This window comes from Notamacropus eugenii, chromosome 6 (genome assembly GCF_028372415.1).
Source record: "Notamacropus eugenii isolate mMacEug1 chromosome 6, mMacEug1.pri_v2, whole genome shotgun sequence".
NCBI lineage: Eukaryota > Metazoa > Chordata > Mammalia > Diprotodontia > Macropodidae > Notamacropus > Notamacropus eugenii.
In genome coordinates this window covers 356,763,388-356,782,016 of record NC_092877.1, presented here as the reverse complement: position 1 = coordinate 356,782,016, position 18,629 = coordinate 356,763,388, and the positions used below count along the sequence as shown (strand labels likewise).

Here is an 18,629-nt window from a genome sequence, read left to right as displayed (position 1 = left end):
TAACCATTAACATGATCATGGATGCCAGATTGTTAACTAGGAATTAGGATTTCTCTTGGGAAGACCACAGTCTCTGCTGGAGGTAGACAAATGTTGAGCATTCTTCATGTTTTGCAGATTTCACTGGTCTTTCACCTTTCAATCTTACAAGTATTTTGAAGCCTTGTTAATCAGAACTACCATATTTCCACATTTCTATCTGATGGCTAGAGAGCTTTGTCCATATTTTAAGACATTCACATGACTAAGTCATAAAGATGATGTACAAATCTTTCATTCATGTTAAGACCCGTGTACGTGAAGGGGATAAAAAACAAAGCCCAGGAAAGACCAAGTCATGGGGAACAGTTAAACTTGGCAGGAGAAGAGTCTGAAAAGAGCCTTCTCCCCAAGAGCTTGGCCACTGCCCATCCAGGGGAGGACAAGATGGGATCAGAGGGTGGAGCTTCATTCCCTATTCTCACCAATGAACAGCGCATTCCATTTAGCACACTTTTGCCAAGGGGATTATTCTACCACATGTACAGACTTGTTGTCTGCCCCTTTAGAAGCACAAACTCCTGAAGAGTGGGGATTATTTCATTCTTTGTATTTATACCCAACAAGCCTCAATTAGCCCAGTCTTTGGCATATACAGGATAACACTTATATTTGGCTGTTAAGGTTAGGTGAAGGACTAGGGCCAGCAGAATTTCTGAGGAAACTTGTAAGTTTATTATCAGGATAATAACTAAGGCATCTTTTTCAGAGGTAAAAATCTGGCAGGGATGGAGCTGGTGGGAAAAAGAAAATGTTAAGCAAACACTCCATACTCTCTGGCACCTCCCCCTTTTTTCAGCTCTCTTTTATGTATAGTCTTCTCTAGCATTTTTTTTTAAGTTCTTATTTGTACAACAGCAGGTCTCCAGTTCTTGTGTAAAGCTGGCTGCTGGGCTAAGTCCAGAAACAGATTTGCTAATTTGGTCTTTGTCTTAAATAGTCTACAGAGTAAACTGGTAACATTCATCTACTTCCCAGAATAGTGATTTATGACATTATAAATAGTAAAAGAATGCAGATTTCATTAATTTTATTATCTGTAGATCTCAAAGGGGAGAAACAAAGATGGTTAAAAAAAAAGGCCATAAATTAATGGGCTATAAAATGTTTTCCAGTGACTCTACTTTTACATAAACTTATACTTTCTCTCTCCATAAAGAAACACATTTTACTCTTTCTAAGGAACTCAGTCTCTAAAACTTTGACCCCTTTTTTAAAAAAAAAGTCCTTTAGTATGAGAACTTACAATAAAAAAACTAGTTAAAAACCTAAAGCCTTTTATATATGATCAACAAATTCTGAATTATTTTTTCCTTTATTTTTTTATCGTAATTGGAAAATGAAATTATTGAACATGAACACTTGATACATAATTTCCTTAGAACTTCTCTATTGGGAATCAAAACTGTACATATTTAAAGAGTGTAATAATACACACTCATGACAATGTCACACCAATTAGCATTGGTTTATTCCCAAATTATTACCAGTTTGAGCTACAATTGTATGAAAAAAAGGTGTGCAAAGCTTATTAGGACCCGGCCTGCCAGAAGACTTATTTCTCAGATTGGAAATCTTTAAATCTCTGAGCTCAGAAAGTGACAAAATAGTGTAAATACACTACAACAGGACAAATAAGTCTTTTGAAAGAGGCTAGAGATAATGGAAAAAATATTTCAGTACCTCACATACAGTAATTAGTGAAAACACTTTCACTAACAACTTTTTGCCCAAATGGATTAAGGACTATCTTACATATATATTATATATATGAACTCTTCTTGTTCTATAATGTGACCAACGGCTAATAAGCTTCCGTTAGAAGTTTCGCAGACGTTCCCAAGTGTTCTTGGTCTTCTGATGATACACATATTTTTTTTTTTCAAGTAAAGAAATGTTTAACAGATGTAAACTATTTATTGAATATTTGCCACCAAATATTGTTAAATACATAATCTTGCAGCATATCGCTTTCAAGTTAAAATGTCAGAAACAAACACCAATATTTACAATTCTTTTAAGGAATGTTACATAATGACACATTAAGGCGTAAATTCTTTTGGCTTATAATTCTTAAAAGAATGATAATAGCAAAAGTGATGCAAAATCTTCAGTGTAAGATTATGATTAAGCTACGTTTTACAAAAATATGGTGTAAGATGGCAATAATCCCATTCAACATCCTGGATTAGGTCCCTTCAGGAGGGACTGATAATTTATACAGTCCAACTTTAAAATTTACAGTAAAGGCAGCAGTTTAACACCACCACTGAAACGTACAGCTCTTAACATATACAATTTTCAGGCCACAGTCTTGAAGGTCTGAAGTATCAAGTTGGTTTGATGAATTAGTCGGTTGGCACTTATGAACACATTTATTGCCCTGTCACAAAAGAACACAAAGAGTAGTATTTTAGACACTTTTTGGAAGCATAGACTCACATATTAACAAATTCTAATCTTTAACACAACTTGCAAAGTCAGAGTAAAAATGATCCTGCAATTCACATGACTGCCTTTCCAAAGTGAAGCCACTGTTCTCGTGGGATGTCAGTTGCATTACGGACAACTCCCAGTGGTTAGCACTGACCATTACCTGACAGTGGGATGCCAATCATGGGTGACAGCTCTGGTACTAAACAGCAAATTAAAGATGACTGGCCATGAGGCAATATCATCCTACATCCCATCCTGGGTTTCCTACAAATTTATGCCTCAAACGGCACCACGTGAAATGTGCACAGTTCAAGCTAATTAGCCAATAATTTTTCATCTCAACCTCCCCAGAAATGGAAGAGCTCCTAAACAAAATCACAGCAGAGAAAGACACAAGTAATTTATCAATGTTAACAGGGAACGAGCAGTACCGAACGCGAGGTAAATTTTGAAAATATGCACTTTATATAACAGTTTCAACTTATCTACTGCAATGTACACTATACAGACAAAGGAAATGCTTTCAAAGATCAGAATTGACTTTAAACTCTACCATTTTCTACTAGTGCCCACTTGCTAGGACACACAGGTTCACTCATATGATAATATCACAATGCTAACGACATGAACTTCATCCCCTAAAAAGCCAGTTACTTTCCTTTGATAAAGTCTGCATCCTCACCCTCAAATATGCCACCTAATTATAAGGGGGGCCCAGTCAAAGCCCTGATGAATCAGTGTGAACCCATGTCCTGCTTATGAACCAATAACATCATTTCTGTTTAACAAAAGCTCAATGTTGAATAATATGGACAGCAGCAACAACAGGTTTGTGGATAAGCCTCAACCATCAAAGGGAGGCTTTCAAATGGATTCTTGCCTCAAAGGGTCTTCTTCTGACAGGATTGTTAATTAACTCAAAGTCAGAAATCATCACTGCATTAAGCTAAATTCATCCACTGAGAGTATTTGGTATATTACTGGATTCAGCATAAAGAAATTCAGGAAAAATTGATGTCAGTTTTTAAAACAATTATCAACATAAAAAAAATGTTCTATGTTGAAGTTCAAGAAGCTGAATCATTGTGTTCATTCCCAACTAAAAAACTGTTTGCTTTGAACTGAATCTGATTTTTAAAATGTGCTAAATGTCAAGTGACTATTTATAGAGTACGTACGCATCCTCAATCTATGGCACGGCAAACAGTCAATATGGAATCAGCCTGGACAAGTCTAACAAGACTGAGCCCAAGGAGACCCAATATGGCAGCTGAAAGCACATGAGGGACAATAAGGATAGAGGCAGCTGCCACAACTGACTACTCAGCATCTCCTGGTGGAAAAAGCACTTTCCTCACCACCCTTCCAGGCAGGCAGAACAAGGACTGCTTCTTCCATTTTACCAAAAAGAAAAAGAAACAAAGTCTCTGAACGGCTGCCTGACTTGCCTACAATCACACAGTTGATAAGCACTACAGCTAAGATTCTCACCCAGGTCTCCTGACTTCAGTGAAGCACCCTCTCTGAAAATGCGGCAGCCCCAGAAGAGCGCATCCCACCACTGACGAATTAGAAGGTACAAAAATTCTGACAGAACGCTGCAATGTCAGCAAGATTTCCAGAGCCTAAGTAGAAGTCAAAGGGCTATGGCCACATGCTAAGATGGATTCCCTGAGGGCCGTGGAGGACAAAGACGGCCAGGGGCTCTAAGCACTTCAGATAGTTCCCGTGCATTCCCAGTACTGTGATCGCTAGAACTGACAAGCTGTCGATGTCCCAATACCAAGGTGTGGTATGATAAAATACAATCCCGACTACATAAACTTAAGATGTTTGATCCAAAATTTCTCTCTTTTCCCCACAACTCCCTGATGAACTAGTTGCTTAAATACAAGTTTAATATTTATGGGATAGTTTTCCTTAGATGGCTTTACGACTTCTCACTGAAAACTATACCTGCATACTAAATCAAAGCACAGCATTGTCACTCAACTTACTTTCCATCTTTAAAATAGGTTTTCAGAGTGTCACTGAAGCTCTTGGAATATTTTACAAATTCTTTCTTTTGGTGTTCAAGTGCCTAAAGAGACAGAAGTCAAAGAGTGAAATTACAAGATGCTAAGAGCCTGTAATACCACAACATAAGTTACACTCAGTGAAGGCCTCTGATACAGTGAAAATCAACAGACAACTGCTGCCATCCAGACCTACCCCAAGACATCATGGGGGAGAGGGGGCAAGCCTGGATTTCCTAAGATCGGACCAGCAGGGTCCTACACAAAGCTGGAAAAGCTTCAGGATAGGGAGAAGGCAATGGATTAATTGCATGTCAGCTGCTTAAGGCTCTGCTCAGCTATGACTAGGGAGATGTAGTCCAGAAGGTTAGTCACAGCCCTTCCCTGGGACTGCCCACTAAGGCAAAGTCGGTGTGATCTGCATAGGGGAAGGGAATCCCCACGCTGAGAAAATCATAAATCCTGCATCAAGATGACAGGTTTCTGGTCAGGACCAGTCCATCACACCCAAGGAACACTCAAATGGAAGAGCCAGGAATATACTGGTTTATAAGGGTTTACCTCACAAGGGTTTCCTGCAACGAATGAGGGGTCAAAACAACCGAGGCTGCTGGAGACAGTCCTTCTACCCAACTTACCCGGCGGTTCTGGTATTGATATTTTTTGAAGACATTGTTCACTGTGTCGAGAAGTTCTTTTATTGCACTGGCGATATCCCTGTCAGGGAATGAAAAATTGAGCAGCTTTTGAAATCTGTTACATTTAATATAGACATTTTATGGATTCTAAAAAAAGAAAAAAAATGATTTTCCTATGAGGAGCTTCAATGTAAAAACTGACTTCCCAGGACACTCCTTATTTCCCAAACTTGACTAATTGTGTCATTCTGATGCAAAAATATGGAGAAGCCATACCTATCCTGGCAAACCTGACATTTAAAGAGCATACATGCACACAGGATGGCTCTCCATCCTCCTAAACCGGGTCCCTGAGATCTTCTCACTACTCAGTGCTGCTTGAGTGATTTCATCTTACCCTTAGTTTTTCCTCTGAAATCTCTAATTTCCTTCCTTAAGGATCTTTGGTCCCCACTCCCACTCCTGACTATGCAGCTGATGTGGGATTCAAACCTAAGTCTCCCATAGAAAATCCACTCCCCCACTCTAGGTTTCACTCCTACCAGGCATTACTCCAGGTTTCATATCTAGCTCAACAATGGAAAACTGTTCTCCAAGATGTAACTCAATTCAATTCCCTCAGAAACCCCCATCTATTACCTGGCAACTTTTCAATTTAACAAGCAAGGCCTAAACTCTTTTTAAATAATAGAGTATAGCTAACATTTATAAATATTATTTCGTTTAACTCTTATTACACCTTTGTGAGGTAGGTGCTATTATTATACCTATTTTACAGATTGAGAAACTGAAGCTGAGACAAGTGACTTCCCTAAGCTCACACAGCCAATTAGTTTCTGAGGAAGGATTTGAACTCAGGTTTTCCTGACATTCACTTCAGCACTTTTACCCCAGAGTTAACAGACCATATCAGAAAATATTCAGCTTTTTGGTTTTTCCCTTAACCTTCTCCACATAAATGACCAATGCCACACTTGGGGGATACCATCTCATTTATTAACCCATCCTCCCATCTCTGAGAAAGAGAACGAGACTTAGAATCTTCACCTCCCGTGCACAATTAGTTTTTACATTTCTAGCTTACCTACAAGGCTTTCCTTTTCAAATGACACATTCTACCTTGACTTTATTTTTTCTAGAGTTCTGAACTTTCAACCATTCTACAGTTTTAGAAGAGCCTTATATTCCTTCTAGGCAAACTTCTACTGAATTAATCTTTTGCAAGGCTATCATTCAATATCTTTGCTTCTAGAATACAATACAAACACATGGAATAAAACACAGAATCTATTAAAGTCCACTCTGATGCCTTGTCCTGGTGAGGTGATCCAAAGCTCTCAAACAATCCAAGCTCCTCTACGGTGCTAGGCACTGTGCTAAGTGCTGGTGACACAAAAGGCAAAGACAAGTTCAGGCCTCCAAGGAGCTCAGTCTAATGCAGGACATAACTCACAAATCTAGCTCAATGCAAAGAAGTTCCTTATGAGAAAGTATGGAGTTTTTGGTCAGTGCAGAGGATGTGATCTGTGCCAGCAGAGGGAACAATGACTTTAATGAAATGATGGATCCCTGATGTATCCTGAGCTCATCTGATGCCTCTTTCAAGAAGACTTATTAATTTAGCACTTTTTTAAGCATCACAAATTTTGAGTTGAGCTTGGTACCTCTTTAAAATGGCAAACCAAGGTTAGTGTGTTTTAAGCTCTTTAGAGGAGGTCTAATCCTACATAAGAGCTGGAAAAACTCTAAGGAGCAGAATTACACAGAAATAAGAAAAAAAAAGTTCTTGGGGCTCCTCCTCTGCCTCTAATATTATGAAAACTCTGAATCATAGTAAATACATGAGATTAAAAACATCTCAATACTGCAAATCTGAGTTTTTATAGAAATGACATTTGTCCACCCATCTTGTTTAACATTAGTAGCTGTCAGTTACGCAACTGTTTCTTTGGCTTCTACTTCAAAGCAAACAGAAGCCTACTGGGTTGGGGTGATCCTGGTATAAACCCAGGATCCCGCTAAGAAGAAAAGCCACATGATCCTCTACCTTTGATTGAAATGAATTGTTTTCTAAATGGGAAAATAAGAATATATTCACTAATATTAGGTTAGATTTTTCTTAACTACTAACAGGACATAATTCAAAAATGGAATATGACAGGATTTATTTTTTGCATGGTACCCAAGGATCTGCTACCTTATAAATAAATTAAAAATTCAAGGTTTAAGTACTTCCTGAAACAAATGCCTTATGAAAAATTATCAATAGGTTTTTCAGGATAGTATGTGTTGAAGAAAATGTCCTGGGCTAATATTCTAGTTAAATCATCTGTCACATAGGTCGTGGTTTTCTTATTTGTAATAGGAAGGGGACTGACCAGTTGAACTCCAAAGTCTCTCATTTCTCAATCACCTGAAACTTTATTAATCCTCAACAAAAGTACATATCAATTGCTACTTCAGAACTGTCAGATTTCTCAGCTGGTTAGAGCCCAGGGTTGAGATTTCAATTCTATGCTGTGAGCATATAAATGAAATTTCAGGGAGTAAGACCACCAGCTTTGGCCAGTGAGGTGCGTGGGCAACCCATGGCCATTGTTAAATGCTAAATACATTCACTGAGAGGCCCAACTGGTATTACGGTATGTGAAAGATGGCAAAATGTCAATCTTGACAAAGTATTCAGAACAAACGCCCTATTACAGTATAGCTTATATGCTGTATTAAGACAGAAAAGCTTGTGGTCTCATTTTAAGATGGAGGTTCTTAACTTGGAATTTGGGACGTGTGTGCGTGCGCGCGTGTGTGTGTGTCTGTGTCTACAAATATTTCACTGATTCCACTTCAATATAAGTGCCTCTCTTTGTAATCTTATGTATTTTATGTATTTAAAACCATTATTCTAAGAATGGGTCCACAATCTTCCTCTGACTGTCAAAGGGGACCCATGGCACAAGAAAGATTCTGAACCCCTCAAACACCCAGCTCTTTCTACATACTCTAATGCCTCTTTGTTTCTGAAGAAAACCAATTTAGGTATTGACTTAGCCATTTTTAAATGGAATGATACTTTCTATTAATAAAGGAAGCATTACTAAGTATCAAAGACAGTGCGTATAGTGAATAGAGCTTGAGGCAGAAAGGATGGCTCACTTCCCACATCTAATACCTACTAGCTATGGGACCCTGGGCCCTGGACTTAACCTGTCAGTGCCCTGCAGGGTAGGTGCTGACCTGCATGCGTAGAGGGAGTTTGCTGAGCTTGGAATTTCCTCTGCCGATGAAATCACAGGTCAGTGGTGAAACTATTTCCAAGCTAAGAGGAATTCCTAAGAAACAACTGATTTGAATCCCTGAAAATGGTCTCATTTGTCTTTAATACCTGAGGAGGACCAGTGATATCAGGAGGGTGATGGCTTAAACTTGCAAGTTAACTGTTCTTTCCTCCAAAGTCATCAGAGTCCAGTAAACAATACAATGTTTATTCTACATCTCAAATTTCCTAACACTTAATTTCAAAATGATACACAGATTGAAAAGAGCTTTACGTTTTGAAATTATAAAATCAAAACCACAACATAAACCCAACCCTACCCCTGGGCTCAATCTTCCACAATGGGATACTGTCTGGAGTAATGGAAAGGGTCCTGGATGTTGGAATTCAATGACTGGCTTAGTTACATACCAATAATAAGTTAATCAAGCTACACCTCAGTGGGCCTCAGTTTCCTCCCCACCAGAGTGAGGGGTTGGACAGATAATCTCTAAGGACCCACAAAGCTCTAAATACGTGGTCATCCTAGAGTCAGAATGCCTGAGTTTAAGTCAGGCCACAGACACTGAACATCACTTACATTTTTTCATCCAGACTCCTAATGTGTAAAATGGGTATTAGAAGAATCTTACCCCCCAGGGATGTGGTGAGGATAAAATGAGAACATTTGTACAGTGCTTTGCAAACCTATATCCCTTTGTAAATGGGAGCCCTATTATAACTGTTGGCCTTATTATTCCCTGCTTCCTGTCAATAACCTCTAGCTTTTTAAAATCTAACATCTCCCCCAAGGCATTCAACCTCTCCATCCTTCTGCCCCTGGTACCTGGTCTCTAAGAGGCCCTCTGGGCCTCTAGTCTAGACGTCTAGTTAATGCCCATATCTGAACAAAAGTTCCCTCCTACATAAGTCCTACCCATAAGTCATTCTGAATGCAGTAAGACTCAAAGACAGCTTGTTTCACTTTGGCACTGCACTCATTCCCCTATCTCCAAACCTTACTTTGCCTGGCTGAAACTTGCACCCATCACCCCTAGCTTTCTGCCCTCTGGGGCCAAGCAGAACAAGATTCATTCCTCTGGCACAAGACAGCCTTTCAAATACTTGAAGATGGATTTCTGTCCACAAGATTTAAAACTGGAAAGGAAGTTAGAAATCAGTTCAGCTGTGCCCCTCATTTTACAGATGAGGAAACTGAGGTCCTAAGAGACTGTGCATTGACCGGCGGTGCCACCAGAACAGTCAGAGGCAGAGCCAAAGATGGAGCTAAGGTCCTCTGACCACAAATGAAGTCTTTCCTCCATGACCCATCTGGCACAACCTCGAGACTTTTACTGGTTCCTTTTCTCTACACATGGGACCTCCCAGAAGGTTATCCTGAGTTCCCTCTTTTGCTCTATACTCAGTCTTCCATGTTTTCCCTGCTCTTGGCACACTAAATAGAACCTCTCTGCTTTTCCTCAGTATGCCCTGCATACTACTCACTCACCTTGCTTCTGAGTCTTTCCCTTATATGTGCATAATAACTAAAGTGTACGATTTAACAATCCTGTCATGTTTCTAAACTGCACATTTAACAAACTTGGAGATAAATATAGTAATTTGGAACTGAACAATCACCTTTTAAAAACTATCAATTTTAACATGGAATAAAATGAAAACATTCAGCGACTGCTCCAATGAAATGCAAACCAACACTTACTTGATTGTCTGAAGGAACCTGACTCGGTCATTGATCTCATCGGGGATCTTACTGAGAATCTGTTTAAGTGCTCGTGCCTTTTCATTCAAGTCCTGGAATTCAGGCTCTGGTCTCTCGATCATATATTCTGACAAAATATTAAACAAAATATCAGTTATCTGCAGGTCTAACTCAAGTCCTACGGCTGAAAATGTGTCAGCCAAAGTGCAAAATCTTAAAGACAAAAGCTGACCAAGAAGGTAGTGGTGGAAAAACGTGGTAACTACTACCACACTGCAAAGAAAAAAACAAAACAAAAAGCCTTTCAAAGACCAAGAAATTGATCAATGCAATACTCACCCAGAACCCCAGAAGCCTGATGAAATGTACCAGTCACCTTCTGACAGAGGTAAGAGACTCAAGGTGCAAAACGAGACGCAGATTGTTGGGCATGGTCAATGGGATAAAGATTTCTTTTTGCTTGTTTATGCGTATTTATTACCAGGGTTTTGTTTTTGTTTTTTCCCCAATGGAGGAGGGAGAGGAAACAGATTTTTCTTAATTGAGATTTTTTAAAGAGGTCAGTTATAACTTAATTCTCAACCCAAAAGAAGTTAAATGAAAAAGATTCTAAGTAAATCCCATTAGGAATTATTATCAGAAGAGTGGTCTCTTGGAGAAACATGGTAGCACTTTCCCACTATGAAGAATGAACATACTTTATTTCCTATTTTGCAAGTCAAACTCTGGTCAGTAAAAAAATTCAACACAATACACATGGGAATACACAATATCTAGGATTTTAAAGAAGCTAGTTCCATCTGGATTCAAAGGCATACAAAAAATTCAAATCAAGCACTTAATCCAATCTTATTCCTTCTAACCCCTGGAACACACTAATTGCAGTTGAATAAACTCCTGATCTCCATCTCCACAACACACTTTAGGCTCACACTGGATACCTAACCATCTGTGAATACAACTTCTTAACCTTCTACTTCTCTTCTTTCCCTCGTCATGACTGATGAACCCTCACATTCTACCTGTCGCCTCTCAGCCTACCTCTTCCACCTCTGGTGTCACCTGCCCCCTACAGCTGGCCTTGATTTTATAGCGTGCCATCTTCATAATTCACAAGTTGCCACTGTCGAATCCCTCACCTCCTGTCTTCTGCTGTTGATTCCAAAAGTGCTGAGCCAACCCTAAGCAGAAACCTGCTATCTGATTTCCTCTCTCCTGTTCTGGGGTTGTTGAGCATCATTAAACAAAGTCATGGTTCTACCCACTAGAAAGGTGTGATCCTATGACGTCAGCCATGCCTTTACTATTGAGATGATCCTTCCATACTTTGTTTGCTAAAATGCCTCCTCTAAACATTTTCCCATCTTCAATACCCAACTGTACTTTTATCTGTCATGTATGCAGAGAGCCTACAAATCTCTCAGACATCTCTTCTTTTTCTGCACCACTAAATTTCTAGAAATACCAGACTGGCTTTGGTCCCTACAGTTCTATCAAATCTATTTCTCTTTATGGGATACTAACCGCTACCCTGATGGAATTTCCCTAGCTCTCACTCTCCTTCACCTCTTTGCAACATTTGTCAAATATTTCCTTAAAATCTGTAATTAGTTAAAATGAATATACATATTATCAAGATGACGAAATTATACTTGACTTCTGAAAAATGGAAACAACGAAGTCTTCCATTCAGGAGCTGGATGCTGTCAGTGAAGTCTCCCCCAATTCCTCCAGTTGTTAATTATGTCTCCACATTCAAACTGATTTGAATTTCTTTATAGACATTTTACACCATCTCCTGCAGAATGGAAGCTCCTGAAGGGCAGGAGATTTTTCATCTATATTCCCAAGACCAGGTACAGTGTTTTCTTTGCACATAGTAGGCACTTAATAAATACTGTGAATCAAATATAATATTTACCACTGCCCCTTTCTTTCTTGTTTTTCCATTGTGGATGGCTAAATACATTTCCCCTCCATCAGTTATCTAGCTAGAGATGGATAGCATTTTTCATCATGAGGCCTCTGGGATTATTATGGATCACTGTATTACTTAAAGTTGCTAAGTCTTTCACGGTTATCATCATTACAGCATTGCTGTAAACATGTACACTGTTCTGGTTCCAATCACTTCACGTTCATATCAGCCTTCTCAGGTTTTTCTGAAACCACTTTCTTCATCGTTTATTAGAATAAGTAGTATTCTGTTACATTTATATGCTATAACTTGTTTGACTATTCCCCAATATCCCCTCAGTTTCCAACTGTTTGCTACCACAAAAAAAGCGGCTGTAAATATTTTTACACGAGTCCTTTTTCTTTCTCTTTGATATCTTTAGGGTATAGACTTAGGAATGGTTCAGCTGGGTCAAAGGGTACTAGTCCTTTGAAAACAGTTCCAAAATGTTCTCCATAATATTTGGACTAGTTCACAACTCCACCAACAGTTCATTGGTATACCCAATTTCCCATATTTCTTCCAGCATTTGTCAATTTCCTCTTCTGTCATGTTAGTCAATTTGATGAGTAAGGTGGTACCTCAGAGTTGTTTTAATTTGCATTTCTCTAAATATTAGGGATTTAGAATGTTTTTTCACATGACCATTAAGGGTTTTGATTTCTTCCTCTGAAAACTATGTATTCATATCCTTTGACCACTTATCAATTAGGTAATGGCTTTGACCCCCTTATCAGTTAGGTAATGGCTTCATAAATTTGGCTCAGTGCCCTATATATTTGAGAAATGAGGCCTTTATCAAAGCAACTTACTGTAAAATTACTTCCCCAGTTTCTTTTTACCCCCCCTAATTTTAGGTGTATTGGTTTTATTTGTGCACACTCCTTTTAATTCAATGTAATCAAAATTATCTATATCTCTGTGAACACGTCTACTTCTTGTTTGGTCATGGACTCTTAGACTATCCATAGATCTGACATGTAATTTCTTCTATGTGCCTCTATTTTACTTATATCATCTTTTATTTCTAAATAATTTATCCACTTTGACCTTATCTTGGTATGTGGTGTGCGATGTTGGTTTGTGCCGAGTTTCTGTCAGACTATTTTCCAGTTTCCCAAGAAGAGTTTGTCAAATAGTGAGTTTTTGTCCTCAAAATCTGGATCATTAAGTTTCTCAAATCCTAGGCTACCGTGTTCATTTGTTTCTGTATATTGTGGACCTAGTGTACTCCATTGGTCAAATACTCTTTTTGCCAGTATCTCACTGTTTTGATGATAACTGCTGTGTAGCACAGTTCTGGAACTGCTACATCCCCCCCCCCCCTTTTTTTTTTTTTAAATACTGATTCCCTTGATATGTTTGATCCTCATGACTGAAGCTTTTGCCTTTTTTTTTTTTACTTCAGCTAAAGCATAACAGATTCTGCTCCAGTCCCTTATTTGAACTGTTGTCCCTCTATTTCAAGTGTCTTTTGTAAACAATATGTTCTTGGACTCTACTTTTTAAACTGTTCTGCTACCTCCTTCCACTTTGTGGGTGAGTTCATCCCATTCACATCCAATTAGGATCCCTCCATTCTATTATCTTTCATTTATCCTTCTCTTTATTCCGTCTCCCTTCTCTGTTTCGCTTCTAACCACTGCCTCCTTTAATCTACTCTCCCTCTTATCCACTCCCCTACCCCCTTTTCGCTAACACCCTTTCCCTCCAAATTTCCCTGTTTTGGTAAAATGAATTTTTGTATTCAGCTGTACACTTAATCATCTATCCCTGAAATAGTTCAGATGAGAGTGAGGTTCGTGTATTGCCCACTCTCTGCCCCCATTTTTCCTCCCATTTAAACAATTATGTACCTTTTTTATGTGAGATAATTGACACCATTCTCCCCTTCTGGTTCTCTCTTCTCCCAGTGAATCTCTTTCCCACCATTCCATTTCTTCTTCTAAGATCATCCCAATATAATACACTCACATCCACACTCTCTATGCAGACTCCTTCTAACTGCCCTAATAATAACCAAATTCTTAGGAGTTACAGGTGTCACCTTCCCATGTAAGAATGTAAACAGTTTAATCTTATGAAGTTCTTTATGATTTCTCACTCATGTTTGCCTTTTTATGCTTCTCTCGAATCTTGTATTTGAACGCCAAATTTTCTATTCAACTTTGATCTTTTCATCTGGAATTCTTGAATCTTCTCTTTCATTAAATATCCATTTATTTCTCTGCAAAATTACACTCAGTTTTGCTGGTGTGATCTTGGTTGTAATCCTAGCTCCTGCAGTTTCTGGAATATCACATTCCACGCCATCTGCTTCTTTACCATGGTAGCTGATAAATTTTGTGGGATCCTGACTGCGGCTCCACAGTCTTTCTTTCTGGCTAACTGCAGTATTTTCTCCTTGAGTGGGGAGTTCTGGATTTTGGCTAGGATATTTCCGGGAGTTTTCATTGTGGCATTTCCTTCAGGAGGATGACCTATAGATCCAATTTCTATTTTGCTTTCTGGTTCTAAGTTATTTGGGCAGTTTTCTTTTATAATTTCTTGAAAAACGTCAAGACACTTTTTGTTCATGACTTTTAGGCAGACCAATAATTCTTAAATTATCTCTATTTTCTACATCAATTTTTCCTGAGATATTTCCTAATTTCTCACATTTTGTTTTTTGATGTCTCATGGAGTCATTTGCTTCCACTTGTTCAGTTCTAATTTTAAAGGAGTTATTTTCTTCAGCACATTTTTGTGTATATTTTACCAAGATACTAACTCTTTTTTCATGATTTTCTTAAACAGCTCTCATTTCTCTTCTTATTTTTAATCTCTTGTCTCTCCCTCGACCCCAACTCTCTTTCCTTTATATTGATACCAGATTAGACCTATAGATGGAGATATCGTCATGACATACCTACACACATTGAACTGCGTCAACTCCTCACTCTGCTGTTTAAGGCCTGCCACAGCCTGGTAACACCTTACCTCACCAAGTTTATCCCAAACTGCTGGTGTTACAGGTCTGTCACACAGGATACATCATCACCTGTACATTAAGGCAACGTTGTGTCTTGATACTCTGGCTCGCGTATTTTAACATCTACGCTTGGAATGCCATCTTTCTCATTTTTATGTCTAAAGAAGTCCAACTCATCCATCAAGCTTCAGTTCTAATGCAAACACATCTATGAGATTTTCACTGATTACATAACAATCTTAAGCACTTGTATATTACTTTTATTAGGGTTATTTCCATTAGCATCATATCACAGCAACAGCCTTGTTCTTCCACAAGGGCACGAACTATCCCTTTGTATCTCAGTGCCAAGAATAATTCTCTGCACATAAAAGGCACCTCCTAAATTAGATGGATAGCTTCATTAGGTAGCTATTTTGTGTAAAATGTACAAAGAGAGATACAAGGGGAAAAGATACCATGCCTGGACTCAGAGACCTTACAATCTAGTGAATCATAGTTAAAAGGTGGAAATACATATTTATTTGCATTGCAAGTGAGACAGATGAAGAATTTAATTAATCATTACTATTAACTTTTCATTAACATTTCATTGGCTAAATTAAAAAAAATGCCAAAGTCTATGCTGAAACTGTTATATAATCCTGGTCAGAACTTTTTTTACAAACCTACTAATGCTTATTCAACAGAACAAGGACTTCAGAAGAGATGCCAGACTAAACATAAATAAAAAAGTCAATTTCAGCAAAGTATTCAACCTTGGACCTTTACAGGGGTCATTTTAGTGTTAAACCCCTTGCCACTGCCAACTGATCAATACATTCCTGCCTAAAAGACTTCAGGTATGGAACAGTAACATTTTAAGAATATACGGAGTGAATTTCAGCTTTATCACATTCACAGACAATTACAGCATTTTGATTTTTAATAACAAAAACCCCCAAACATTGTATTCTATTATGGTTGATGGTGGGAGTGATCCAAAGGGAGCCACCAGCAATACAGTAATGGGCCAGGACTAAAGAGCAGAATTGACCTGGTTCACTAATGGTCCAAGACAGAGAAAAGGTAGAGATGTGGGTCTGGGAGACAACCAAGGGTCACTGTGGAGACACAGAGCAGGGTTTTGTAATGGAAAGTACAACAAGAGGTAGAAAGTCTGATGATGGTCAGGTAAGTGGAATTCAGAGTCCCAGAACCTAGAGGGAGTGCATTTGTGGGTGATGGCAAGATCAAGGACATGACCATCTTTGTATGTGGATGAGGTGGGATGGAGAAGCAGAGGAGCTCAACAGTTAAGTGTGTTTGAGGGAGAGTCAGTATGCATATTGAAATCCTTTTGTATGAGGGCAGGATCAGAATTGAGTTGTTCTATTTAAATAGCTAAGTTCTAAAAAAATCTATATATGTAACCATTCAGTGACCTTTGCTAATAGTTCAGTGACTGAGAAAGCATTAATATGGTAAATGACTCAACTAAAAATTTAACATTTATTTTTTATTCCATATAGCTTCGTTTCCAAAGAATCGAATCTCTTTTACTAAGATTCATTATTCTTAGGAAAATGCTATTCAACAATTTCAAGGAACAAAATTATAAACGTAGGTTCTGATATCTGATACCTTCTACATCATCAGCTGCCATACGAAGAAGGGACTCTGTGAAGTTAACTTCTACGCTTTTTTTCTCCAGAATTTTCATAATGATGTCCTGGGTGAGACCTGGGTTTTCTTTTTCAGCCTAGATTAAGGAGAAAGTTAAAATTGAAACAGAGAAAACAAATGAGCACTTTGAAGCCAAGCCTAAGCTTTTAGGTACAATCTGTCTACGTGACTGGGCTTTCTAGAGTCCAACAGATAACCACTAGACTTATCTGTAGCCCTTTCTTCAAGACAGCAATCATCTCTGGAGTTGGGCCATTGTTTCTGCATCAGTACAACTTTTCACTACAGTTTAACCACCCATTTTCTACTTGAGAGAAAAAATATTGACTATTTCAAACTCTCTACCTTATACTCCTAAAGGACAAAACAAACAAAAATCTCCTACTTTTGACTTGACATACTTCCCTCCCCAATTTGTACAGTTTTCCAAGACTGTATTTTGGATTAAGGATCATGCTGGCATTTATCTCTACAGCTTTTCCAATATTTCAACATCCACTCTTAACCATTTCAGAAAATGCACAGAATATTTTCTATAGATTTTGTTGGAGCAATAGAATCCCTAACTATTTTCCCATAGTCATTTCCATTCCTCCGACTGCTTCTGTCCTGAGAATGTTATTTCTTTGTCTGGCTTTCAGATTGGTGACATAATATAATCTCTAGCTACCACCTGAGAAGGACCCACTGATGAACTTCCAGGTCATGTGCTACTCCTTATCTTCCCTCAGGCAACAAAATCTTCCAGTCATTTTAAATCTGCTCATAAAAAGTTTTAAGTTTATCCAAATTAGGCCCTACCTTTGTCTGCTGTGCTTTTTTTTTTTTTTTTTGGTTCTTTTAAAAGTCACACTTTAGCTTTACTATTTCTTTCAGGGATATCTGCCAATTTAATACTTCTCACTGGTCATGTCCTCATATTTGCATAATGTGGCCAAGATAGGCACAAATTTATGATCTTAATCAGAAGGTAATTTTTCTTGCTTCTATTTATGTCAAGTATACTTTAACCTCTTCAATTTAGCTCTGATGTCATCAAGAACAGTTTCCCGCTGCCTCTATAGCATTATGGTATTTAGTTTTTGTTAAATTGCAGGAGACATGCTTCAAGGTTGTAGGCTGAAATAAGGAACATACATTTACATTTGTTTCAATCAAGAAACAGACTGCTGTCAAATGCTACTGCTTCTGCTAACTCGTTTTGATAGAGGATAAACAATAAAGTGTGCTCTACTGGATTCTGCTGGTCACAGTATGGGCACTGACTTATACTCCTGAACACTACACCTAGCACTCTTTGTATTTAGGCTGTCCCCAAAGTGTTAGTGTCATTTCAAACTACTAAAGACTAAAACTGCACTACGACTTTTTGGGACACCCTGTATATAGACAGGAATTAATACAGACTTATATCCATTTATCTAGCGACATATAAAAGATTGTCCTTAAATAAGGGATTCTGTTTAAAGAGAGGCAATACTGCATCAGTCAGAAGACCTCTAACATTTCCTAGTTATGGTATGGTAAACTACTTAATTTCTTTAGGCTTTATATTACTTATGGATTAAATGAATGGGTTGACCTAGATGACTTCTATGGTCTTCTCCCAGCAAAAAAAAAAAAAAGGTAAATACTGGGTTGAGATCTCATTTCATACACTTATTAGCTGTGTAACCTTAGTGTGCAGCTGGGTGGCACAGTGTTTAGAGCGCTGGGCCTGGAGACCTGAGCTCAAATCTGGCCTCAGGCACTATCTGTGTGACCTTGAGCAAGTCACTTAACCCTGTTTGCTTCAGTTTCCTCACCTGTAAAAGGAGCTGGAAAAAGAAATGGCAAATCACTCCAGTATCTTTGCCAAGTAAACCCCAAGTGGGGTCATAAAGAGTTGGACACAACTGAAATGACTTTCCTGAGGCCTTGTTTCCTCCTCTG

The 18,629-nt window shown here is 38.4% G+C and overlaps 1 protein-coding gene across 3 annotated transcripts in view; it reads right to left on the bottom strand.

Annotated features, from left to right (window-relative positions):
• Nucleotides 1-1,936: 1,936 nt before the first annotated feature.
• PDCD10 (programmed cell death 10) overlaps nt 1,937-18,629 on the bottom strand; it is a 47,044-nt gene continuing 30,351 nt past the window's right edge. For all 3 annotated transcript variants that reach the window (XM_072618552.1, XM_072618555.1, XM_072618554.1), the window contains exons 4-8: nt 16,656-16,773; nt 10,105-10,231; nt 5,129-5,207; nt 4,473-4,555; nt 1,937-2,422 (exon numbers count right to left, since the gene is read on the bottom strand). In XM_072618552.1, the coding sequence (XP_072474653.1) occupies nt 2,341-2,422; nt 4,473-4,555; nt 5,129-5,207; nt 10,105-10,231; nt 16,656-16,773 (489 nt within the window). In that variant the 3' untranslated portion in view covers nt 1,937-2,340. The remainder of the gene's footprint in view (nt 2,423-4,472; nt 4,556-5,128; nt 5,208-10,104; nt 10,232-16,655; nt 16,774-18,629) is intronic.